Source organism: Ceratotherium simum, chromosome 7, assembly GCF_057802395.1.
Source record: "Ceratotherium simum simum isolate JZ-2026a chromosome 7, ASM5780239v1, whole genome shotgun sequence".
In the NCBI taxonomy this organism is placed as follows: domain Eukaryota; kingdom Metazoa; phylum Chordata; class Mammalia; order Perissodactyla; family Rhinocerotidae; genus Ceratotherium; species Ceratotherium simum.
In genome coordinates this window covers 59,036,919-59,064,287 of record NC_141906.1, presented here as the reverse complement: position 1 = coordinate 59,064,287, position 27,369 = coordinate 59,036,919, and the positions used below count along the sequence as shown (strand labels likewise).

Below are 27,369 nucleotides of genomic sequence, written 5' to 3'. Positions count from 1 at the left end.
CTTTATACTGTTGTAAGCTTCCTAAGGAATCTGTCTTCTCTTATTCTATGTTTCAGATATTTTTCTTTTCTAAGTTCCTATGATTCTTAGAATCTTCTTTAGCGTGAGTATAAATGTTTAAATGACATGAAGCTCACATGATTCTCCTCTTTAGAGAGACAGCATTGGATAGTGGTTAAGGCCTTGGACTATGGAGCCAGACTAACTGGATTCAAGTTCTGGCTCTGCCATTTACCAGCTGTGTGACCTTATTTTCATGATTGGCACCTGATTCTCAGTATTGCAGTCACTTCAGAGATACTCAGTCTAGGTTGGCTTCTCCTTCTTCCCTTCCTTTCTCATAGAACCTATTTGTTTTTTCATAGAATATCTCATAATTTGAAGAAGTTTATTGTATTTTGTTTTACTTGTTTGTTGGGTCTCTCCCCCAATAGTCTGTAAGTTCCACGAGGACATAGATAACTTTTACTCATCATTGTATATACCAAGCATGTATCCTGTTGTGTAGCAAGCATGTATGTTCGCACTCACTTATTTCAATAAATATTAATAATCACTTATTTAGTAGTCACTAGTTATAGTCATTTATTTCAATAAATATTTGGTGATTTAATTTTTATATTAAGTAAATAATTATTGTGTACCTGATATATACCTAATTAGTCACTGGGGAAAAGTAGAGACTCAGATATATGTGTGGAGCTTGTACTCTAGTGAAATAGGGCAGAAAATAAACAAAGTAGTAATTGCACTGATTTAAGAAAGTATTAATTGTCATAAAGCAAATAAAGCAAGGAAATGGGACAAAATGTTAGGAGAGTATTTTTTGAGAAGGTAGTCTAGAAGGCTCCTCTGAGGAGGTATTTTAGTAGAGATATGAAAGATGAGAAGGAGCAAGCAACATGAAGATATGAATGAATAATGTTTTAGGAAGGGGCATCAGTGAATTAAAAGCCTTGAGGAGGAAATGAGCTTGGCATTCATGCAACAGAAAGAAGACCGGTGTAGCTGGAGTGGAGGGAGTGAGAAAAAGTGATAGAGGAAGTTGAATGAATGAATGCTAGTTTCAGGAACTAATAGTTTGGGGAATATACATATATATATTTATTTATTTTATTTATTTATTTATTAAGTGTATACACACTTACACACACACACACACTCTCTGACACATACGCATACCCTTATGTATCCAAAGAATTGGCTTTTCCGTTCCAACTCTAGTCTTTAATATCTTTAGGTCATTAAGAAAGTCAGTTTATCAGTTTGAATTGTGGTTTCTTTAACTTTATTTCCTTACCTTTCTTTTTATTCTCCTTTCTTTCCCTTCATACTTTAACAAAAAGGTAAATGTAAAAATTCTGTTCAAAATGTAATCAGTTAAAAAAACCCCACCTTAACCAGTTACTTGTATTAATTTTTCTACGTTCTTTTCCAGACCTTTACATAAAGAATTACATTTTTATAATTCTGATATTATCTATAAATATTTCATTCTGCTTTAGTCTGATCCCTACCTTTAAGAAATGTAAAAATAAATTAAACATGAAATAATACTTAAATTTTTCCTACAGTGCCTTAGGAGACGTTTGGGTTATTTTCAATGACTTCATTGTCTTTAGTGCACTGAAGAAGACAGGCTGGGTCCAGGGAGGCACAGAGGTTTTAAGTGTACAAACCTTTTGTTAGCCTCCTGCTTTGTTGGCTGCATCCCAAAGTTGGCCTTTCTCAATTCACTGGTCAAAGGAAACTGTTAGCCAGTAATGGACATTTCTATTTCCTCAACTCATACTGCTATCTCATACATTCCTTTTTCCTTCTCAGATTTCCTCTTCTGCTGTGAGGTAATCCACATTTTCCAATCAGTCATTTCTAGTAGTATTAAATTCTTCTCTTTGCCTTCAGCTTACTGAGAGTTGGCTGATCTGTTTCTTCCCTCTTGGATTAGTCTTTTCATTCTGGTTTCCTTTTAAAACCATTTGAGTCTCTCCTTTCTCCATCTATGCTTTAATATGCTATCTCTGCTCTAAAAACTACCATCTACGTCAGCCTTTCATCTGTGAATATTTTAATAAAGAAATATTTGAAATATTGATTAGAAGGAATTCATTGATCTCCAACATCTGAATGCATATGTATTGTAGCTAATAGGTTATTTTATTAATAGGTTATTTTATTAATGAGTAAACAAGGACAAATTATTCCTTTCAGTTATTACCTAAGTTAATCATATATGATTATGAGTTTCTAAGGAATTATTTTGCCGTTAAGTGGAAATAATAAGCAATATTTCAAAGCAATTCAGTAATTCTTACTCAGCTTGAATTTCTAATATTTAAAATTAATGTCTTAAATCCAAATGTATTAATGAAACTATATTAGTAGTCATTAGAATCAGTTAAATAACTTTCTAATCATCAGCTGTCCCAGCCTTCTCCCTCCTTTTTTAAAAATAAAAGTCATCTGTCCACCTCCTTGTCTTAATACTATGCTTTACTTTTTTTAAAAAAATAGACTTTATTTTTTAGAACAGTTTTGGATTTACAGGAAAATTGAGAAGATAGTATAGAGTTCCATATACCCCACATTCAGTTTCCTCTGTTATTAACATCTTACATTAGTGTAGTAAATTTGTTACAATTAATGAATCAGTACTGATACTATTTTTAATTGTGCATATGATTGTCATTTTACTGTGAATTTAGGTAAATATCCATATCTACTCCTACTTTGTCCTCTCTCAGCAAAGTTTTAAAAATCTGCATTATTTTGTTAAGTAAATATTGTCTGCCATACAAAATATTTCTAAATAATAGAAAATAAGATCAGGCCCCTTTGCAGAATATTATTTATGCTCCTCATGAACACCTTTTGCTCACGACATACATATTAATTGGCCTTTTTTTAAGACAGTTTGTGTATAATGGAAAAATGGCACCAGCTTATAGGTAGTACATATATGTAAATACATAGAACTTAACCAGAGCAGTAAAGCCATACAGAGGTCATTTTCTTTCTCTCTTAATTAGGTTAATTCTCTTAGCCAGTAAGAGAAGGAAGGTCTGATTAACAGGCATCTCTGTCATCACCAGGCCATGTATCTTTTTATTCTTGCAAAAATTATGTTATTTCAAGGTCTTTGAAAGCATTTAGCTTCCTCAGATTGAGGATAAAGTATCTTTCATTCTGCCCTTAGGTAAGCTTAATCTGTGGGTCATGTATAACAGTTAAAATTGAGACTTATACTATACATTTCCAGTTTATTAAAAGCTATCTTTGTGGCTTTTAAAGTATTAAAAATACTAAATATCTTTAGAATATTAAAATAAAATATATTGCTTATAAGCAAGTATAGTTTATTAAATGTTAGATGAACCGTACTAGGGGCTTATCTGTCACAACTGAGAATAAAATGTAATAATATTTCACCTCTGGAATTTTTTTCCTATAGGTTTATTTATGTTTACCCAACTTTCGGTCTCTTACTGAGGGGCACTGCCTGATAGTCCCTTTGCAGCACCATAGAGCAGCTACCTTATTGGACGAAGACATCTGGGAGGAAATTCAGGTCAGTGTGATAATGCTCATTATCATTGTAATACTCATGAGCAATTTTTGCAGACTATGGTGATAAATTCTAACAGGTTTTATATGTTCATCCAGTGATTTTGCTTTCTGAACTTAAACACTTGTGTAAATTTCCATAGTTGTGTATACCTGCGGATCTTGATGTTTTCGCCAGTGACTACCTTTTTTTTTAATTTCCCTTATGTACTCCATGTTTTGAAAGCTTTATTTAAAAAAAAAAAATTTATTGAGGTACAATTGACATATAACATTATGTTAGTTTCAGGTGTACAACTGAAAGCTCTTGTCTGCTAAATAAAATGTGACAAAGTAATAATTATTTTCCTTAAAAAATTAAGATTTCTGGGGCCGGCCCAGTGGTGCAGCGGTTAGGTGTGTATGCTCCACTTCGGTGGCCCAGGGTTCGCAGGTTCAGATCCCGGGCGTGCACTGACGCCCCGCTTGTCAAGCCATGCTGTGGCGGTGTCCCATATCAAGTAGAGGAAGATGGGCACGGGTGTTAGCCCAGGGCCAATCTTCCTCAGCAAAAAGAAGAAGATTGGCATCGGATCACAAGGCTGGTCTTCCTCACCAAAAAAAGAAAAAAAAATTAAGATTTCTAATCTGTGCTTAAGTGGAGCATGAGATAATCATTCTTACCACAGTAAACTAATAAATTACAGCCAAAAGAAAAGATATTTTCAGATAATAAAAAATAAATTTTAGAAGTCAGAGATTTATATTCAGCAGTTGTCATATTTTCCCACAGTGGAATTGGCCTTCTCTGCTGCTGTGATTTTTTCACCAGCTTTAATTTTTGCACTTTTTCCCTTTATAACCTGGCCCAGCTTTTGGATTCAGGGATTTTTTGTGTGTGTGTGGCTGAATCTTCAAGAGATTGAAAGGCACAACATGGGTGAAATTGCTGCTGAATTATTTCAAGACCTCATAATGACCAAAAAAACGAAAGAAAACTTGTTTTTCTAATGCCTGACAACTGAATAGGGATTACAGGGACCCGCTAGTTAGAAAATGTGAAAATTGTAAGACTTCAAAAGAGACTGTATACTAGTCTTTGTGTCCTGCTGGTAAAGGTGCCAAAAGAGGAGGTATTTTGACTGTATTTCATGAAATTCAGTTTCTTACTCCTTGTGATCTTTAAGTTTATGCTGTGAAAGTTGAAGGCAGACAGTTTTAATGCATCTATGGCCAAGCAAGGGTCAGAATGTGAACAAATACATATGATGTAAAAAATTTTTTTTTCTAGTAGTGGGTGCCAATGCAGTAAATAATTTAAAGAGGAAACTATGCAAATTTGGTCTTCAGAATTATTTTGGGACTTTAATGGAATGCCTTTTAAAAATTTATACATGCAAAACTGATTTAACTTAGAGCAAAATACAGTGCCAAAAAGATTCTAAGTAATACAGAAATCTAGTCTGTGTGTTTTATATTTTTGTAAGAAATTAAGCTACTTGATGAAAAACATTGAGGTGGATAAAGAAGAAACTTATTCACTTCAACAGATACTGAGTAAATGATTATAAAGTAATCCAGGTATTGTCAGAAACGCAGAGATAAAATCATTCATTAATTCTGCCCAGTGGCAGAGTATATTCTAATACAGGTTATGTTATAGTTTAGCTGATTTTATAAGCCAGCTGCATTATGGAAAATTGAGGGAGGAAAAGCCAAATTGTTTTATACAAATAATGATATTATAGCTCTTTTTGTGTGATAAAAGAAAAAATTATTAGAAGTTGTAAATTACTGTAAGATAGTGAATGAATAAAATATCTGAATTATAGCTTATTTAAAAAAATGTAGATTTTTGAATATTTGTTTTTACTTACAAATATGTACAAAACTTTAAATTAATTATGGCCTGATGAGTATCCTTATGGTCATTCACCTCTTTTAGAGTATATATACAAACAATGATTTGACTTGGCAAAAAATATTGTTTGCAAATGCAGGAGCCACTTCTTTCAATTGATTTTTATTACCATTCTCTAGTAACATTTAATTGTAGACCTTATATTTGACAGAAAATGCCAAGATCAGTTTCAGCAGAGCATATGGGAATAGTCACAAGTTTTGAATGAATCCGATCCATATTTTTAGTTTTATTAAATATGTAGTGAAACTTGTTCCCCTTTAAGTTTATTCTTATCAGTTTGACAAATATGCTTGAACGTATGTCATAGACACTGTAGGTCCGTTTTTTAAATATCTCAAATTGGCGATGTGGTGGTGGGGTTGCTGATGCCTGTCTACAGTGGGCTTCACTGTGGAATGATATGATGGAGACATTTCATTGGGAAACCTCTAGTGTTGGTACCTTTAAGTCTTTTTCTTGGGGCTAGTCAGACTCTCCAGAAAAGACTCTTTCATTCTCTTGCCTACAGCATCTAAGTCTGCTTGCCAGAGTTCTGGGAGCTGAGTAGGGGAAGAAGGCTGGGCTGGCAGAATGTTGCACATTGAAGAACATTAATTAACATTTCCTATAATGCCCCTGTGTTCAGACTGTATGCTCTCAACTGTGTCTGGTTTTCCCAATTCAGTAACTTTATTCTTTACCTTCTCTGAAGGATAATCCTACAGTGTTCTGCTGGTGCGGAGGAGGGGATCGGGCATGTCGATTGCTTTTTTTCCAAAAGACTTTCATCTACACCATCTGTTTTTCACCACTCCTTCACGTCTGTTTCCATAAGTACTTGGTGCTGCCAATTCCTGAGCCTTTTGAGGATTCTGCAGTGCAGTGTGGCTTTATTCTTTACTATCCCTGCTAGGCCCCCTCCCCCTACACCCCCGGGCATGAACCAGCTTTCTAGTGTTTAAGTGAGATATTGCGGGGTGATCTGATTTTCACTGTATCTTCTCTCATTCTGTTTGTTCCAGTTGGTTTGTGCTGTTTTAAAAATTAATGTCATTTTTGAGGAGTCAGTCCGTGAAGGGTATAGAGTTAAATGTGTATGTTCTATCCTATCTCCTAATATTTATCTTTGGATTATTTTATCTTTAGACATGTTCTATTTAGAAAACTTGAATAAATTATAGTATTAATATTACATCATCAACCCTAAGTAGCTTTATATTTTTAAGGAAAATACTTTAATTTTCATTTCAAAATTTTTGCTCGTATTTACCTGATTTTTTTGTAATGTGACGATACAAACTAAGAATTGCAACACTTTATAGTATAGTTTACTTATTTATTAGTAATCATAGTTTAGGAATGCAGAAAATAGTGATTACCGAAGGGATGAAGTATTTTCTATTTGGAATATGGGAATTTTATGTCATCCTCAAAACATGGGATCTCAGTATCTTTCTGAAGCATAAACTAGTTTTGGTATCTTATGATAATGAACTAAAAAACTTTATTGTTTAGTAGTCATATAACTTTAAAAAAATGAATATTATTTAAATATGTATAGTGTATTTGTTATATTGAACTGGGGGAAATCTTGCTTTAATGGAGTTGCTAATCTCAAATTGTACCATTAAACTCATATTTTTAAATTAAAGTCTTTTAAATACATGGAGGAGAAGTACTTAAATGTGTGTGTCTCCTCGAAGCTATTAGTGTGATGTTTATATATTTTATAATTGTGAACTATTTTTGCATCACTACTAATTTAGTACTTTTGAATTTTCATTTATAATCCAAGTGATCTTGAGTCTGACTTCACTGTTGTCCAGATAGAATCTAGAACAATCATCTAACAGTTAAACCAGGAAAAGACTATGAACAAGCATGAAGTAAGGAAGTTTGTGAGATAATCTTTGGATTATCTAAATTTTTATTGTTATTGTTGCTGCTGCTTTTGATCTACTTTTTCCCTTCTTCAAATAAGTTTGGTTTTCAAATATATAGTTCCACTCTAGTAATGATTTTCCTTTTCCTAGTATATAAAATTAGCTTCTCACCACAGAACTAGATAATGAAATAAATAAAAAGTAATTGCAAATATTTATAGTAAATAAAAATTCACAAATATAATAACAACAAAATAGAGACAGTCTAAAGAACTATATTATTAAACCAAATTTGTATATTTTCCCGTTTGGTTTTGTTGTTTAATTGTTTTGTGCATGTGATACTAGGCGTGTAAAGATAACTATCTAGGATATACAGTTGAGTAGAGGGGAAAATAGGGGTTAACTCTTGTTACTTTCTGGTTCATCAGCAGCTTCAGTCATATCACTGATGTCGGTGAATTTGCCCATCTTACTATTCTTCACTGTTATTGCAAACAAAACCTAACTCACAGTACCTGAGACAGCAAAAGTTAATTTCTTATATCGTAGTCCAGTGTAGGTTGGGCAGTTCTCTAAGACAGATGGCCTCCAAGCAGTAATTCAGGCATCCAGGCTCCTTCCATGATAAGGCTCTCCTGTGGTGGAGTCCTTCTCTTTCAGCCCCTTGGATGGAAGAAAATGAACATAAGAAGACACACTACCTCTTAACTGCTTTAACACACAAATGACACATATCATTTCTACATGCATTACCCAGAACTAAACATGACCCCACCTAAGTCTTAGAGACGATGGGAAATTTAGTCTTCTTGTTTGCCCAGGAAGAGAAAAATGAAACAGTACGTGAACATAGCCTTTTTGGGAAGAGTTTTTATCTGCAGAAGTCAGATTGCGGACAAGGCAGCTATAAAATTTGAATGACTAGTTTTACCGTGTAGATATCTATACCAATATTCTATATTTTATTTTTTTATCATATTTTAGCCTCAATTGTATGTGCATTATCTCCATTAAAGTGATTTTATGAAGTATAATACCAAAGTCAGGGAATTTTTAAAAGGAGAATCAATTATCTATAATAATCTATAATGATTTAGCTAACAATCACCTATACTGTCATACATCACTTAACGACAGGGATACGTTCTGAGAAATGTGTCGTTAGGTGATTTCATTGTTGTGAGAACATCATAAAGTGTGCTTACGCAAACCTAGATGGTGTAGCCTACTACACACTTAGGCTGTATGGTACTAATCTTATGGGACTACTGTCGTATGTGTGGTCCGTCATTGACCAAAACATCGTTATGCGGTGCATGACTGTAATGAGATTACAGATGTGAAGTCTGCAACCCTTTACGCTATTAGCCAAGACTTTGAGTTTAACAACAAATTGAGTGTCTAAAGAGCCTATGCTGAATTTATGTACAGCTGTGGTCAGAAATAAAAAGCGAATCTCATATCTGTTGCTTACTAGGTACCTTTCTAGTTCACCTTAAATTATAATTATTTGATTTTCTTTTTTACTTGTGCTTACTTTATAAAATGAGTGAAAAATAGAAAAGTGATGAGGGATCAGTACTAAGTGATCAGTAGAGGCCTGCTGGGAGCCCAGAACTCCCATCTTCCACCCAGCAGTAATAAGAATCCACTTTTTGGGTATCAACAGAGGTTAAGTGGGGAACCTGAACTTCCATCTCCACATGGCAGTAACGAGGCAGTTTCTTGACAAAAACCTGGTTCAATCTCCAGGAAATTACGGTGGGTGGAATATGCCAACCCCAAAAGATTACATGATTTCATTTATGTAACGTTCTTGAAATGAAAAAATTAAAGAAATAGAGAACAGAATGGTAGTTGTCAAGGGTTAAGAAAGGGGGTGGAAGTGAATGTGGTTATAAAAGGGCAACAGGAGGGATCCTTATAGTGTTGGAATTGCTCTGTATCTTGACTGTATCAATGTTAATATCCTAGTTGTGATGATGTACTATGGTTTTGTAAGATGTTACCGTTGGGGGAAACTGGGTTAAGGGTACATGGGTCTCTTTCTATTATTTCTACATATGATATATAATCATAATAAAAAAGTTTAAATAAAATATTAAAAAGTTATAAATCAAGCTAATAAATCTAAATAAAAAATGTTTCATCCTCCTATTTAGACAAATACGCTTGAATAACACTCTACAAGGCCAAGTTTGAATTTCGAATTCTCGGATACCTTGAAGGTGGTCTACGCATGGTGGTGTGGGGAGAGTTGGCTTTTGGCTCCTATCCTGCAGCCCCTCCTTTTTCTTCCAATCTCTGGCTTTATGCTATACTACAGTTTATCCTGTGGATGCATGTGAACATCCTGGACTGCATGTTGAAGCTCCATCCAACCACCCTGTATAAGCAGCTGTCCCTCAGGCCTACAAGTGTGAAATAAATAAATAAATAAAATAAATAGATAGATAGATAGTAAAAAATAGTAAAAAAAAAAAAAAATGGGGATTTTATGATGATGCTGAGCTCTTGTGGAAAACTCTTACTTTTCAACTTTAGTATATTTGACTTTCATACACTTGGTAGGAGTGGATTATATGTGAAAATAGGAGACCGCTTGAATATACAAGGTTACAAGTGAAGAGTCAGCAGACGTATAAGTGAACCTGCAAATGAAGATGCTGTAAGCATAGGGAAAGAATTACAAGTGATTTCCTCTTGTCTGTTACTGAATTTAAGGATGCCTGCCTGCCCAGAGTACCTCTTTTGGTTTATGGATATTTTCCTATGATTTTACTGTCAGTTCTGCATATTTTGAAAATTAACTAAATTTGACTTTCTTTCTTCCTTTTCTTATTTTAGTTTACTGGAATCATTTCCAATATATACATAAAACTAGAGTGAGTTTCAGTTTAAAAAAAATGTTGCTCGAATATGTGAAATTATGTAGTGAATATAGAAAGTAAAGTAACTATAAGGTAACATTACAGAGTTCAGATGTGTACTATTTGTTTTTTATTTTAAAGAGATTTATTGTACTTTTTATTATTTTCATATTTTGAATCTCCTCTAAGTACTTTATTTACCTAGCCACTTTCCTTTCTTCAGATGTTCAGAAAATCATTGGTAAAGATGTTTGAAGATAAAGGTTTGGACTGCATCTTTTTAGAAACTAATATGAGCATGAAGAAACAGTATCATATGGTTTATGAATGCATTCCTCTCCCGAAGGAAGTGGGTGATATGGCTCCTATCTATTTTAAGGTATTTATAGATAGTCTTTGCATGCATACTTATTATTTTGCTACGGTGCTTGTTTTATGAATACAGTTATCTTTATTCCTGTGTTTTTTCCTCCTATATACTTATATAAAATTTTATATCATGTAAAGAAATGAAGTAAAGCACAAAAAATTCTCTGTATAAATTTCTGTAGAAAGAAATTTGGGATTTTGACCTTTAAACAGCACGCTTATTTACAAGTATGAACATACTATCAAATGGTAATTTATAATTTCTATTTTAATTTCTCATTTCTTAAATAAAAAATCAGCGTTTTACTTTGAAGTACTTTCAAGTCAAAATTATCGTCATAACTCTAGAAAGTTTATTGAAATTCCCAAGAACCAAAGATAGTACATACAAAAAGTATAAATTACAATTGCTGAGACAAGTTATTGCTGTAAGTTTTAGTATTTAATACCTCATCATGCTATTTGTAAAAACTGATATCTAACCTTGACATACATTTTTGGACATATAATGAATGACTAGCGTTCTTAATCAATTAAGTGTCATTATAATATTCAGGCATCTTTTACTCAATAGCATATGTTTGATGCTGACCTGAATATAATATAATTTGTAGACTAGTATAAATGTGTAAATGTAGAACCATATATGAAATAGTAACATATGCAGTGAAAAAAGAAGGTAATGTTTTGTGAGGTGGTATAAGAATCTTGCAAATGCAACATTTAGACAGTATAGGATGGTAAAGTTTATTAATATGGGCTGTAAATCCCAGTAAAAAGGATTATAAAACCTATTAAGATTATTGAGGTGGTGAAAACCTACTTTCTCTCTAGAAATTTTTAAAAATGATCTAATTATTTGATTTGAAGAATTATGCTATTAAAGTATGAGATAATCCCAAAGCCAGAAAATCTATCCCAGACCCATGCCAGTCCTATGTTAAACAAAATCAGTTACGAAAAAGATTATTATACTTTTATTCAATTTTTGTTTTTTTATTTCCCCCGTAGAGTCTTAGATGATTGTGAGTTTAGGCATTGAGGCATAGGGCACAACATAAGAGCACTCGCTGTTGCTCATGTTGGGTGACAGAAATGTCATCTCTTAGCAGAATGGTATGTTGGCTTTTCTACTCTAAACCTTTTATATGATCATTAAAGATACATTTATTTGATTTGGCTTCAATTTTATAGTGAATGTGCTACATTATGGTGTCAATACAAGCAACCCATGCCTTTTAAATAGGGAACAACAGTATATCTGATGTATTTAAATTGTGCTTATTTGAATGTTAATTGCATTTTAAAATTTGCTTCATTAATAATAATACTGTATAAAAATGCGATTATTTTATACTCATCACCCTACCTTTTCTATTAAATATTTTTTTACCATAAATACAGTCATTTTGCTTAGCCTAGAAAGTCTTCTAATTCCATTTCTATGTATTTTTTTCCCTGCATTTTTATTACTATTTTATGGCCAGAAATAGTTCAAGTACTTGCTTGCTAGAAAGCATATAAATTACTCTTTGACTTTTGGACGAAGAACAGTAAAACAAAATGAATTTATCTGAGTAGGTTTCTATGAATGGAGTAAGGAATTTGTGAACTTTTCTGTTCACAAATTATGTTCAATATTAAATTGCTTTGTCTTACTAAGGATTGTTTTTGTCATGTAAAGTTGAGCTGAAGTTAGTACTAGAGTTCAGAATGAGTATGATAGTATGCTCATTGGCTAAAGATAGGACTTTAAAAATATCAAGAACTTCCACTTTTAAATAATAGAAATTAAAGCTTTAATCCATTCAAAATAATCATCTACCATGTATAATATACCCTGTAATTAATTCATTGTATTACTTTATTTTTAAACTGTGTCTTTGTATTTGCTTATTTATATTTTTTCATTAACAAATGGCTCTTTGTTAGAAAGCCATAATGGAATCTGATGAAGAGTGGTCTATGAACAAGAAATTGATTGATCTTTCTTCAAAAGATATCAGAAAGTCTGTAAGTATCATTTTTTTCCCCTAATACAGGAGTTTACTCTAGTGTTTAGGATCATCGCTGATTTCCACATCTTATTTGGGAAAGATACCATTTAGCTGAGTAACCAAAGGTAAAGAAGAAATTATTTTCATCCTACCTGGTCTAGCAAATGCTTATTGTTCAATTGCTTATTTGAATGTTTGTTTATTCCTGACCTGGCCTTCTGCCATTTTAGTCTCTATAATGGGCTTTGACAGCCATCAGACTCTGCCATGAGAGCTCCTCTCATGGGCTTCTCAGCGTCTGTGGGTGGTGAGAGGGGCCTTCTTGTTACTGGAATTATAATGAGAGAAACATTTTCCTAGAGGCTCTATTTTGAATTTGGAACTTTTCTTTTTTTTATACAAATGTTTCCTGTGTTCCTTTAAAACAGTAGTTGAGTTAGATTATAGATTTATTATTCTTTTAGGAACTTTCTTGATCATGTTTCATAGTTTAATCTCAGTTTGCAGATCAACTTTTAGATACAAGTTACACATAAATTGAGTAGTTCTGTAATGACCTCTCTCTCTTCTAGAAATATAAATGGTATGGAATAGAGATATAATAGAATTGTGAATTTCTTCTGTTTTTCTATTCAAAAAGTTAATTTATTCTACAAATGTTTATTGAGTGTCTACTATGTACCAGATACTGTTCTAGGTGCTTTTTATACATGGTGGAACAAAACAGAGATGATCCCTGACTTTATGGAGCTTATATTTCTAGCACAAGGGTTGGGAACTCCAGCCTGAGTGCTAAATCCAGCCTGCTGCCTGTTTGTGTACACGAAGTTTGATTGGAACACAGCTACACCCATTTGTCTATGTATTGTCTTCAGCTGCTGTCATGCTACAAAGGCAGAGTGGACAGTTGCAGTAGAGACTATATGATCTGCAAAGCCCAAAATATTGTATTTAAATTGAAACATAAAAAGTTTTCATAAGCTTTTTTAAGTTTGCCAACCCCTGTTCTAATAGATGTCACTAGAATATTTCTCTCCCATTTCTTCTTTTGGAAAGCCAGACTCCTGATCCATGTGACTGATTGGATTCCTTATTACATTTATTATATCCCAGTTAAAAGATTCAAATTTCATTGCATTATTGAAGATAGCTTTAATTCAAAGGTAAAAACATGTCTACAGTCTTTTTCTTTCCCTTGCTGGTGAATTGGGCCAGACAATATATTAAAAAACAAAACAAGAAAACAACCGCCTCCCATGTCCTATTTACTTCTGTCTTTTATGAACCTATAGAAAAAGATATCTAACATACATATATCTTTTCACTTCTCATATCATAATTTCCAGTGCCATTAAATATTCTTTTAGAACATGATTTTAATGGCAATTGAAAATATTTCAAAGTAGAAATTTTAAGAGAAATATATTATTCTCCATTTGCTACACTGTATATGCAGTTTTCTTACTAGTAAACCATCTAGTACCTATTTTAAGTTTGTTTCTTAAAACCTGGATAAGTACCTGAATTAAGTACCCAGAGTGTTTTAATATTTTAACTTAACCAATATGGACAATAAGAAACAAATACACATCCTTGTAGGAATGGTAGTTGGTATATTCAACTTGGAAGCATTTCAAAAATAGCAACAGTTGCCTTTTTTTAAGTCACCACATAGTGTTGTGTCTGAGACTGTTTGAGAGTCACAGCAGATGAGGAATGAGCCAAATGACCTCTTGAGGTCCCTCTTAGCTTTAGGATTCAATAATTACGTGGATGGAATTGTGAAGACAACTTGAGTATAAGAATAATTCTAAAGGAGGTCACTTTTTAGGCTAAAAAGCTTTCCAGTGTCTTTTTAAAATGATAAAAGTGTTTCTGAGGAGGAAGTGAACAATCTTGAGTTATTTTAACATTATTTTTATTCTGAAAGAACCTCATTATACTTCTTTTAATAGCTCTATGTCCTTGGTAGTTTCATAAAGTACTTTACCTGTTTCATTGGGGGTACGGTGATTGTTTTTCACAGTAGATTCTTGGCTTTTAGTAGAGATTCACATATTTGTAATTCATTCTGATTCTTTGTTGATGTATGTTTTTCTTTGCTGTGTGAATATAAGCTTCTCTTTTTATGTCCATTTTGTTTACTTTCTCTGAGTCATTTGGTTTCTTTTCAGTGTAGTGTGAAGTTCATGGAAATATACAAGGGAAACAGATCTGAATGTTCATTGCAGAGGAGTTGCAATGATATTAAATAACTTGTCAAGAAAAGTGGTCATTTTTCACAAGGCTATTTTATTGAGATTTCATGTGAATTCTTCCTGAACTTTATTAAATGTTGTGATTTTTAAGATTAATTTTGTGATAAATATAGCAGTTGAAAAACATGTAGCACATTTAGGGACTGATTTTTAAAACTAAGAAAAGTCTATCTCAAGGAAAATTTGGGTTTGTCCAGAGACCTTCAAACTCAAGAACAATTATAGGAAATCAGGAGTAACATCCGGAATGTTAAAAGAGGAAAATTCAAATACTACTGTTTTTCTACCATCAATAAAATTTTTTGCTGTAATTCTGTCAGTACCTTTCAAGAGTGGTACCAAAGTTCCAACTCCTTTCCCTCTGGCTGGTCAAGGCAGGAAAAGGAGAGTGCTAAACATGCATGCATTTTGGTACTAGAGCCTTTGCTATGCTTACTGACTAACAACTCTTCTAGCAAGACGGTAGGTTTTACCTTTTGCAGCCTGCAGTGAGAGAGCAGAGAAGCTTGTGACAGCAGCTGTTCTTTGTGTGGAAGTAGTAGTGTGTTCATTATGCTGTCTTGGCAATTATGCCATAGGTTGTTGAGCCTTGGTATGCATATTAGTTTCCTATTGTTGCTGTAACAAATTGCCACAAATTTAGTGGTTTAAAACAACAGAAATTTATCATCTTATAGTTCTGGAGGTCACAAGTGTGAAATGGGTTTCACTGGGCTAAAATCAAGGTGCTGGCAGGCCTTCATTCCTTCTGGAGGCCGTAGGGGAGAATCTGCTCCCTTGCTTTTTCCAGCTTCTAGAAGCCACCTGCATTCCATGGCTTGTGATCCTTTCCTTCATCTTCAAAGCTAACGGCGTAGGATCTTCCAGTCTTTCTCTGACTCTGACCCTCCTGTCTCTCTAAGTACCCTTGTGATTACATTGGTCCCACCTGGATAACTCAGGCTACTCTCCCCATTTCGAGATCCATCACTTAATTGTATCTGCAAAATCTTTTTTGCCACATAAGGTAACATACTCGTGGCAAATAGGGAGTTACAGCATTGACATATTTAGTGGGCCGTTATTCTGCCAAACACAATAAAATAAAAGGCATAGGCACTGTCATCACCAATTGTTTCCTCGAGTTCTCTCTCCCTCAGAGTAACTGTCCTTTAGTTGTTGATGTATTTCCGTAACATCGTTTGAGCTATTCAGATTCGTGTTTCACACATGAAGATCTACTGCAGATAGCAAAAATATTCTAATGGAGCCTTCCATTCTTTATTCTTAGACCACCAGGTTTGCACAAAGTACTATTGTATAGGAGACAGAAATGAAAGTAATGTTTGAATAATCTTCTCTGTGCCAAGCATTGGGCTGTGCGCTTTATGTGCATTTTCCTGTTTGATCCTCACAGCAAACCTCTGAGCTCTTCATATTTCTCATGAGACTCAGATGTTAAATAGCTTGCCTGAAGTTACTTAGTTATAAGAATCAGAGCTGCGATTAGAGCCTCGTCTGTCTTTTTACTTTATTTTTTCCTATAATTGTCTTCCTATAATTGTCTAGGTCATACATGTTTATCATATTAAAAAATGTGAAAATATGAAAAAATACAAAGCCACAAAACAGAAGCCCATTTCTCTACATTTTATGTTACATACTATTTTGTGAACTGATTTTTTTACTTATGCTTTTCCTATAACATGAACAACTCTTTATAAGCTCTAATTTTAATTGCTTTATACTATTTCAGTATAACCACTCTCCTTCCACCATACCATACTATTTCTTTCCAAGTCTTGCCTTCTTGAGGACAGAATACAAAATATATATAATTAAGAAGAAATATGTGAGTCAGGGCCAGAATGAGTAAATGCTGACTGTATGAGGGAATTAGAGAGGAGAGATATTACTATAAATTGACCCACCTGAATAATTTTTAGTGACAGAATTGGGGCTTCAAGGAAAAACTTACAAGGACACAAGATCTATTTAATTGATAAAGCAAGAAATTATGGCCTTTTCCAATCAAGATAGAGTTTAAAATACTTCGTATGTGTGTATGTAGAAAGAAGGAAGGAGGGAAAAAGAGAGGGAAAGATAATAGTTAGTCCTGGAGATATTTTGATAACTAAGTATTGCTATGTCCATCTCACCAGTTAATAAAAAATTATGATTGTTCAAGTTTAATTTATCTTTGATAAATAAATACTAGTAAAGTCTTAGGGATATTATTAAACAAGCTCTAAGTATCTATCTAGGCCCCTCTTCCTATTCTTCATTGTGAAGAAAATATAGGAAATCATATCCTTATTCTCTATTTGTGTAGTCTAAGGAAAGTTATTCTGCAAAGTTATTCTGCTATTATATAAAAAAAAAAAATACCTTTCTTTCCTGTTTTCCCCAAAGACAGGAAAACAATTGGTTTTGATTGTAATTGCTAGGTATTGTGAAGATTTATCTGGCTGAAAGACTGCCAAATGAAATGTTTTACTTAGAAAAGTTAGGTCATTGCTTAAGTATCTCTAAATTGGAAATTCATTGTATATGTTTGTCTTGAGGGATGCGTAATTACTGTCATGTCAGAGAGCAGGAAGAGAGATTAAACATAACTTTCTGATTTCATGCTGTATTCATGTGTGATTTATCTGTTTATTTAGGTACCCAGAGGCTTACCTTACTTCTCTGTGGATTTTGGCCTCCAAGGAGGATTTGCCCATGTCATTGAAGATCAACACAAATTTCCTCATTACTTTGGAAAGGTATGCTCACAAATTTAATAAAATTCCAGAGTTTGGCAATTTGGTAACACATTCTTTGAAGGGAAATAAAAATTTTGGGCACAATATACAGTGGAATTGGTGAGTTCTGTTCTACTGAATTTTTAGAGGGAGAACCTAGTAACTATTTATACAAACATCCCAGAATATTTGTAACAGTTGAGAATGCCACTTTGGAACCAACCATTTGTTGACAGTGTCAACAGTGACTGTGATGTTTTCCTGTGGAGTCAGCCAGTCTTGTACTGAGAATGATAATTGCTAACATTTATTGAGGGCTTACAATGAGCCAGGTACTGTTCTGAGCACTCATTTTATGCTCACAATAACTCTATTATGAGATATTGTTATTACTTTATTTTACAGATGGAGAGACAGCTACAGAGAGGCTATATAACTTGCCCAAGGTCAGGCACTAATAAGGGACGGAACCAGGGATACATACACTCATAGTTGAACTAGAGAACAAGTCATCTCACCTCTTCATTTATAATTAAGCACCATATAGTCCAAGAAGAATATATGACTCATTTCATACTGATAATTTCTGGGCAGATATTAGAGTGTAGATCTTTCATTTGCCAGTCGATTCTTTCCATTACAAGAGATTGCCTTCTAAGGGTATAGTTCTTAAGTTGAAGGTCTACTGAATATCTGGGAAGTATGTGTGGTAGTATCAGGGACTGGAATGCAATTAATGTAGCCATTGAAGCAGTCAGAAGGAGTCTGGGGGATAACAGCTCTAGAAGTGACTAGTGCATCTCAGGCCTTTCTGCTCATGTCATGCTCTAAATAAGAGGAGCCTTGATGAACTCTGCCCAGGGTTCCCTGTTCTCCCTCCCCACTCGCATCTACGTAAGACAGTCTTCTACAGTGAATAGGGACGTGTCAAGAGGAATCTCAACTCCAAAGATTTGGATTCAAACTTTTTATGCTGTTGTCCTTAAAGAGTTAACCTGAGACCCAAAATCACATTCATCTTTGAACTGTTGAGATATATTACAGAAACTTGTTTGAGAATTCTTCAGAATATTTTTTTCTGGAGTTAACTAGAAAGAAGTTTGTCTTCACTGCTCTGAAAAAAATTCTGTTGTTATTCAGTAGAGCTTTATAATTGAAGACTCTATGACTCTGGATTTATTTATTTATTTTTTTAAACTTGATTCTAGTGAAAACAAAGTAAAATGTTCATTTTTTTAATCTGTGTGATTTTAATTGAGAGATTGCCCTCCCTCCAAATATTATGCATATACTATGGTTTATACAGGACTATTTTAATGTTAAAAGTAAAGCTTCTTCAGTTAGCATTGCATCACTGATCCATTTTCCCCAAAATCTGCTTTCAGGAAAAGCCTGTGAGCCCAAGAACTCCCTTCCACCTGCTACCTGAGCAGTTGCTCAGAGAGCAGGAAGGGATGGTCTCTTTCCATTAACATCTGCTTCAGTAGCAGAACAAGAATCAATCCTGTGTGGTACACATAAGACAAAACTTGATGTTTTATAGAGACAATTTTAGATGAGTTTATAAGCTAGGCGTCCTTAAACTATATTGCTTACTTGTGCTGATGCCAAGAAACTCTTTTGCATTAGATGTAAATTTACCCCATTTCTCTTGATGTCTTCTACAAACTATTTTCTCTACTGCTCCCTTTATTCCCCTTTCCCAGTAAGAGTCCCCCCCCGCCCCCCAAATTCCCTTTTCTTGAAGCTTTTCTTGATTTATCCAGCAAATAGAATCTTCTTTTTTTGAGTTTCCATATAGTCTGCTTTGGCATTTACCTTATTTTGCTTTTCAAGATAATCCTGTATATAGTTTCGGGTTATTATTCTGGCTCCTACCGCAGCTCCATATTCGGTGATGAGCTCTCTGAAGACAGACAAATGTATGTTAGTTATCTTTGAATCCCCTACAATATTTGGCACTTGCTTGTAGGTCCCCTCAGCGTATTTGTTAAGAAGAAGAACCTATGTCTTAGATTACATCCAAGATCTCACCACACAGTCCTGTGGAGCTAGACTGAATATGCAGAATTTGACCCTTAGTCCAGTGTTTTTCTATATTACCATACTGACCTCATTCTAAGCATTACAAGTCTTCTCCGTATCTTTCTGTACATGGATACTTACAGGCATATATTTGATTAATTTCTGTAGCTAACACCACAGGAAGAGGATCATGAAGGAAGTCATCTAGAATAATAAGGAGACAATCAAAATCTATTCCTTTCAGGGCTCGGGAATGTGACTTTTTAAATGAAGATGATTTATAATTTTAAATTCTTGGTTTACTTAGATTAGTATTAAAATATGATTTTGTTTCCTGAAAAATGATCTCCAGCTAATAGAAGAAACTAGTTTATAAATATACTGGATAACAGAGAGAACATTAGCCTGAGATTCAACTGTAGTTGAACAACAAAGTTAATAATTGCTACAGGTTGATTAACTTTTCTCCAAACTGTTTACCAGAGCAGCTAATAAGGACCAAATGAATTAAATTCACTTTCTCTTCCTCCCCTTTGCTGCTGTCTGGTAGATGTGCTAACAAGCAACAAAATGGACAAATCGCTTGGCCGGAGACACAGCTAGGACTCCTAGAATTACAGGGTTTGCATAGTTAGAACTGATTGAAAAGATTTTTTTTAACTTGAAAGTAATATTTATGTAAAAATTTGAACATCCTCATGGAGAACTACTTAATGTTATATTTAGCAGCAAAATAAACAGAAATAGTTTCATTCCTATTTTCAGTGTTTATATATACATGTTTGTATTTTTCTCTTTCTTTGAAAGGAAATCATTGGTGGGATGCTGGATATAGAACCAAGACTTTGGAGGAAAGGGATCCGAGAGAGCTTTGAGGATCAGAGGAAGAAAGCCCTTCAGTTTGCTCAGTGGTGGAAACCATTTGACTTCACCAAAAGTAAAAAATGTTGAGTCATACCTTTCATTTTTTATTTCTTCTTCCGTTTCCTTTCAGTTTTATTTCCATGGCATCTAACTAAACAACTGACCTTCAGGTCATAGGGAAAGAGATTCATGCTCTGGTTCTCTGACAGCTGTACATCGTTGGATTGTGTCGTTTCCTTCCCCACCTGCTCCTGTGGACTTCATTGTACCAACTGGGGAGTAAGACTAGATATATTGGGTGACCTGCTCACATTCCTATTCTGTACCTACGTCTTGGTGTTCTGAACTGTTCAGTTAATATGCAGAAGAACTTTTCTGAAGGATTATCTAGGAAGTATAGCAAATCATTGGTTCAGAGGAAACTGAGTCCACTTCAAGGTTGTTAAGTCTATCGACTGACTTCTTTTGCATTTTCTAAACTAAGTTGGCATATTCAGTAATTGAAATTTCTTTTCATAGCATTTTATAGAAGCTCTTAATTTTCTACCAGTAGCATATATATTACTGCTATTCTTTTTATTAAAGGAAAAAGAATGTCCCCAAAGTAATAAAGAATTAAATGAAGTATAACATGTTCATGATTCATTTGTTTTTATTTATGGATTTTTAAATAGTGTCTTTGAATTTTAGTGATTTTAAAAGTAGTTGTTCCAAATAACACAATTTACAGTTGTTTGGGGTTTGTATGAAAGTTAAAAATTTTAGCAAAATCATCATTTTGGGGTTGTATTTATTATTACAAAATCTTAAGTAATGAGAGTATTCTAAGTGACAGGAGCACATTTTTTTGTCCCCCACGTGATCTAAGGTTCTTCATTTTTCTTTGTTCTTATGCTTGTTGTCAAGAGAAAACCATATACTTATAAAATATGGCCATGGTATAAGAGTGCTCCTATTTTTTTTAATATGGAAGATATTTTTGTAGTTAGCCTTTTTCAAAGATATTGGTTTCTTGGAGCTGAACTTTGATATTTTGTTATGAAATATTGAATGTCTAGAATCAGTGTGATGCATACTTTAGAGTAACTCATAACTGTAAGTAGTTATTTTTAAGCTTGGCATCTCATTATTGCTTTAGTATGTTAAAAAAGGAGAAATGTTTATGTTCTATCTGTAGTTTTTAAATTTCACATATCAGTTGAAGTTTGTTTCAGTTTCTCAATATTGGCAAATCGCTTTAAGTATATTTATCGAACAGATACTTGAGAATATTTTACTTATTGCTATTTTCAAACTCTTTTGGCTTTGCTGCAAAGTCTTAGAGGAATCTATAACATTTATTTATTCCATCAGTGAGTTAACAAATATTTGTTTGCAGGGCATTTTGTTACATGCTGGTAGTGCAAAAATAAGAAGTACTTCTTCTACCTTATTTTGTTTTACAGTTTAGTGGTGACAGAGACATGTACATAAATAATTACAGCACAATGTAAGTTCTAAAGCGAGATACATGCCAAGTGTATTCTAGAACAGTGGTAAAGGACTATTTTACACCTCTTCTGTATTCATTCTTAGCTGATGACCTTGCTTCCTGTTTTACTGGGAAAATAGAACCAGAAGGGAATTTCTGCCACATCTATCTATATCCATGCACTCTACTTTTCCTCTTGTTCCCCCCCCCCCCAAAGCCCCAGTAGATAGTTGTATGTCATAGCTGCACATCCTTCTAGTTGCTGTATGTGGGACTCGGCCTCAGGATGGACGGAGAAGTGGTGCTTCGGTGCACACCCAGGATCCGAACCCGGGCCACCAGCATCGGAGCGCGCGCACTTAACCACCAAGCCGCGGGGCCGGCCCTCCTCTTGTTAATAGTAGATAAATTATTTTGTTGTTCTTATCTGTGGCTACTTCACTTATTTACACTGAATTTCATCCTTTCTCACCTACTCACTTGCCCCTCCTTTCTCTGTAATATTAGGTTTTTCCCTGTCTATAAGATTATTTCCATTAGTATACAAAAACATTTTACAGTATATCAGCAACAAACCCGGGCATCATATCCCCCTCTGGCCTTTTATCTTCTCCAGTTGACAGCAAAACTCATTTTAAAAAAAAATCCGTTTTGGGGCCAGCCCCGTGGCTTAGCGGTTAAGTGTGCGCTCTCTGCTACTGGCGGTCTGGGTTCAGATCCCGGGTGCACACCGATACATAGCTTGCCCGGCCATGCTGAGGCGGCGTCCCACATACAGCAGCTAGGAGGATGTGCAACTACGACATACAACTATCTACTGGGGCTTTGGGGAGGAAAAGGGAAAAAAAGGAGGAGGATTGGCAATAGATGTTAGCTTAGTGCTGGTCTTCCTCAGCAAAAAGAGGAGGATTGGCATGGATGTTAGCTCAGGGCTGACCTTCCTCACACAAAAAAAATCTGTTTCTTCTCGTTTCATTTACCTCTTATTTTCAGTGTAGTTAGACTTCATCCTCACCATTCTACTAAAACTCTTTATGTCGGGGTCCTCGGTGAACCTTCCACATTGGCACATTGGGGAATTAATGCTCAGTGCTTATCTCACTCTTCCTGTCAGCATCATTGACATACTTGATCACTTTCCCTTCTTGACACACTGTTTTTTACTTTGCTTCTAGAGAGCGTCTCTTATTTATTGTCCTTCCTTACTGGCTGCATATCCTCTCAGTCTCCTTTGCTGGCTCCTCTTTATCTTCTCAACTTCTAAGTGTTGAAATGCCCATTCTCAAACCTTATCTTTTCTCTACTATAGGTAAATCTCTGCCAAGGTAAATCTCATCACTAAAATGATCTTAAATACCATTTTTAAGTTGATTCATGTTTTCAGCAAATATTTGAGTATCTTCTATATACCAGTCACTGTTCTGCATGCAGGGGATACATTAGTGAATAAAACAAAAATCTCTGTCTTTGAGGAGTTTACATTATATCAGGGAAGACAGACAGTAAAAATTAGACATAATAAATAAATTATCTAGAAAATGTTAAGAGGAGATAAGTACTATGGAAAAAGGAAAAGTAGAACAGGACAAGGAAGATGTCTCCCAAATTTAAATCTTCACTCTGGACCTCTTCACTGAATTCCAGAATCACATATCCAAATTCCAACTTGACATCTCTAGTGTATCTGTATCTGGAATGGGCATATCCAAACTGAACTCCTTTGACAGTTATTTACAACAACCATTTTATTATATCTCATGGTTTTATACTTGAGGAATTTGGTCAGGGCTCAGCTGAATGATTTGCCTCTGCTACTGATGTCTGGGACCTCAGCTGGAGTGGCTCAAACATCTGGAGATGACTGGGGCTGTATGTCTAGGGCCCCTTGCTTCATATGGTGTACGTTGGAGCTGAAATAGTTGAAATGGCTCTTTCACTCACATGTCTGGTGCCTATACTGGAATGACTGGAACAGGTAGGGACTTGCTGTTAGTACTCTCTTTTCCTATGGCAATTTCAGGGTATTTGGCCTTGTTATATGGCTTCTGGCTTCCTCCAGAGCAACCATTCCAAAAGATAGTTCCAAGTGATAAGAGGTGGAAGGTGCCAGTCTCTTAGGGTCTGGGCCTGGAAATTGGCACAGTTTCATTTTTGCTGTATGCTATTTGTCAAAGTTGTCACACAACTGACCTACATTCAAGAAGAGGGGCCATAACCCTACCTCTTGATGGGAGTAGTATCAAATAATTTGTGGCCATCTTTAATCCACTACAGTACACCCTCTAGTCATAAATTTACACTCCTCCCGTGTGAAAAATATATTCAAATCCTCCCAAGAAAGTTTCATCCCAGTAGGGCATTACGCTTAGGCTCAGATTCACCTAAATCAAACCCAGATGAAGATGAGGTTAGTCAGATGCTTCAGGATCTGAAGACCAAATTTGAGACAAATTACTTGGACCTCTTACACACAGACATATACACATACAGACACACACACCAAACGTACAATAAGAGAAGCATACACAACCACAGTAGACACATTGATTGAAAAACTTGAGGCACATTGCAGTCACTGTTCACTAGTAGTACTAAAATTAAGTCGAGCATGTGTTGCCAGTTGCTTGATTAGGGCCCCCGTCCTGCTTCTTGAGATGGATTCCATGGGACCCTTTGCTCTGCCCTGTGTACTCTTGGTTCAATCCTGAGTCAGCCTTTCATTTTCATAAGAAATACCTCAAGATTTATGCTTCCATCCCAGATGAAGTAACCACATTATCTTCCTGCCAAAAACAACCAAAAAATTAGACAACATATATAAAACAGTGGTTTTCAAGACATGGGATATTAGACAAGAAAGTACAATGATCCCTAAGAGACAGGAAAAAAATGAGATGAGTCCTGTGACTGCCCATCTTCTTGCTTTGAGGGAGTTTCCATTTTGTGGTACAAAATGGGGAAATCCAGGCAAAGCCTATTGAACTAACCAAGTTGAGGAAATAGGGCTATGAGTCTGGGAAGACCAAGACAACAGGACTGGTTACTAGAGAGGTTTGCTGCACAGCGAGAGAACTCTAGAGATCTTTAGAGGAACCCCTTCAAATATCTGAGCACTGATTAGTGCATGCATGTGAGGAAACTACCCCAGGCCGGGCAAAGACTGACCTACCTGAAAGGAGGAGAGGTAAGATTTCCCACTAGCTAGAAGAAAATTTCAAGATTGACCAGGAATTGGGTAGAATACACAGAATGGTAATGTGTAATGTAGAATAGTTATCCCAAGACTTAGCACTGATCTAGTCTTGACAAACAAATCTTAAAAGCAAGAGGCAGAAGAATCAAACTGTTTCCAAGTAACTTAACTGCATCCCAGAACAAAGCTCAAAAATATTTGTAGGAATAAAAGTATGTCCAGTAATCACAGCATAAAATTCAAAGTGTCTGGCATCTGGTCAAAAATTACCAGGCATGCAAAGAAGCACTGAAATGGTAACTACATGGGTAAATATATAAGAGTTTTTTCTTATTCTCTGAATTTCTTTAAAAGACATTTTGCTATGTAAACAAAAACAGTGTGAGGTTTATAACGTATGTAAAGCAAAATAAATGACAGTAGCACAAATGTGGGAAGAGGAGAAATGGAAGTATATTATTAAAAGGTTATTATACTATATTTGAAGTGGTATAATATAACTTGAGTGTGGACTGTGATAAAGATGTATAATTATAAACTCTAATGGAGACCCTGAGATAAAAAACAAGCAAATAAAAGATTTATAGCAATAAGCCAACAAAGATAAAATGGAACATAAAATAGTACTCCGTCTAAATGAAGGCAGAAAAAGAGGAAAAGAGAAACAAAGTACAGATGGGATAAATAGAAAACAAATAGCAAGATGATAGATTTAAACCTAAACGTTATATCATTAATACATTCATTTTTTATTGCCACATAGCAAATCACCACACACTTAGCAACTGAAAGCAACACGCATTTATTATCTCTTGTGTGGGTCAGAAGTTCAGGCACAGCTTGACCTGGTCCTCTGCTTAGAGTCTCACCAGGCTGTGATCAAGGTGTGAGCCAGGACAGAGTTGTCATCTGGAGGCTGAACTGGGAAAAGAGCCACTTCCCCACTTATGTGGTTCTTCGCAGCATTCAGTTCCTTGCAACTAGTACTGAAAGCTTCGGTTTTTTGCTGGCTGTTGGCCAGAGGCTGCCCTCTGCTCCTCTAGGGCATCAGCAATTCCTTCCCACGTAGAGTTCCCCAACATGGCCACTTGCTTCCTCACCAACAGCAAGGGAAAGGGAGAATCCAGCAAGGTGGCCACTGAAATCTTACATAATACTATCACATAATCCCACAAAATCACATATATCCATTGCCATATACTATTGATTAGAGCATGTTACAGGTCCTGCCCACACTCAAGGGGATGGGATCACATAAAAATGTGAGTAACCAGGATCAGAACGTAGTGGAGGCCACCCTAAGAGTTTGTCCACCAAAAATATGCCACTTCATATTTTAAGAACCTTAAAACTTCACTCTCTTATTTTTCCCGTCTTATCCTTTATTGTCCTTTATTTTACTTCTCTATTATAATCCATAGAATGCATTGTTATTATTTTTACTTTAAACACCTAATTCTATTTTAAAGTGATTTTTTTAATGAGAAAAAAGTTTTTTTATGTTCATTCAGATATTTGCTATTTCCAGTACTCTGCATTCCTTTTAGTTGATCCAAATTCACATTTGGTATCACCTGAATAAATGGGCATAAAGTCATTTTGATTTTTATCAGCCTTGCCTATTCTGTTTCCTGCTGTTTCTAATTTATTTATTAATTCTGTAGGGCTATTGTTTGGTCATTTTTTTTTTTGCTTGCTCATTTTTTATAGCTCAGTGATCTCTCTAATTCTATTTTTTAACCATCTTGTTTTTGAGCTTTTTTATTACAGATTTTCATAAAGTTGCTCAAGAAGCAATTTATAGAAATTTCTTTTGTGTGAGTTTTCTTCTAGTCTTGTTCTTTGTAGTTTGCATGCTTTGTTCTAATTCATTTATACATTTATTCTCTCACTCATTTTCTGCCATGGTGTGTATGCAGAGTTGCCAGGATGTGTTTTTTCATCTTGCTCATGCTTGAAGGTGTGTGCTGTACAGTCTCTCAATGTTGATATTGCTTGACTTTCCTCCCACTTTCACTTGGACCAGTTTGTTTTCCAGTCAGCTCTGTAGTTTGAGGCCTGGATATTTCATATTCTGTCTACTTTTTTATAGCCTGAGGGAATTTTGGGGAAAGGTGGAGAGTGAAGTGTGGTTAAGATGGTTTCTTGTATTGTTAGAATTGCTGATCTCTGTGGTCTTTCTCTGAGATATTAAATATTTTGTGTCAAAGTTCGTGTTACCTAGTTAGGAATCTTTCCTATTCCCATTTGGGAAGATCTGTAGGATT

The 27,369-nt window shown here is 34.9% G+C and overlaps 1 protein-coding gene across 4 annotated transcripts in view; it reads left to right on the top strand.

The window, feature by feature from the left end:
- Positions 1-21,072, top strand: part of CWF19L2 (CWF19 like cell cycle control factor 2) — a 119,020-nt gene extending 97,948 nt beyond the window's left edge. For all 4 annotated transcript variants that reach the window (XM_014785203.2, XM_087433649.1, XM_014785202.2 and 1 more), the window contains 5 exons: positions 3,452-3,568; positions 10,426-10,581; positions 12,504-12,584; positions 17,469-17,570; positions 20,382-21,072. In XM_014785203.2, the coding sequence (XP_014640689.2) occupies positions 3,452-3,568; positions 10,426-10,581; positions 12,504-12,584; positions 17,469-17,570; positions 20,382-20,525 (600 nt within the window). In that variant the 3' untranslated portion in view covers positions 20,526-21,072. The remainder of the gene's footprint in view (positions 1-3,451; positions 3,569-10,425; positions 10,582-12,503; positions 12,585-17,468; positions 17,571-20,381) is intronic.
- The last annotated feature ends 6,297 nt before the right edge of the window (positions 21,073-27,369 follow it).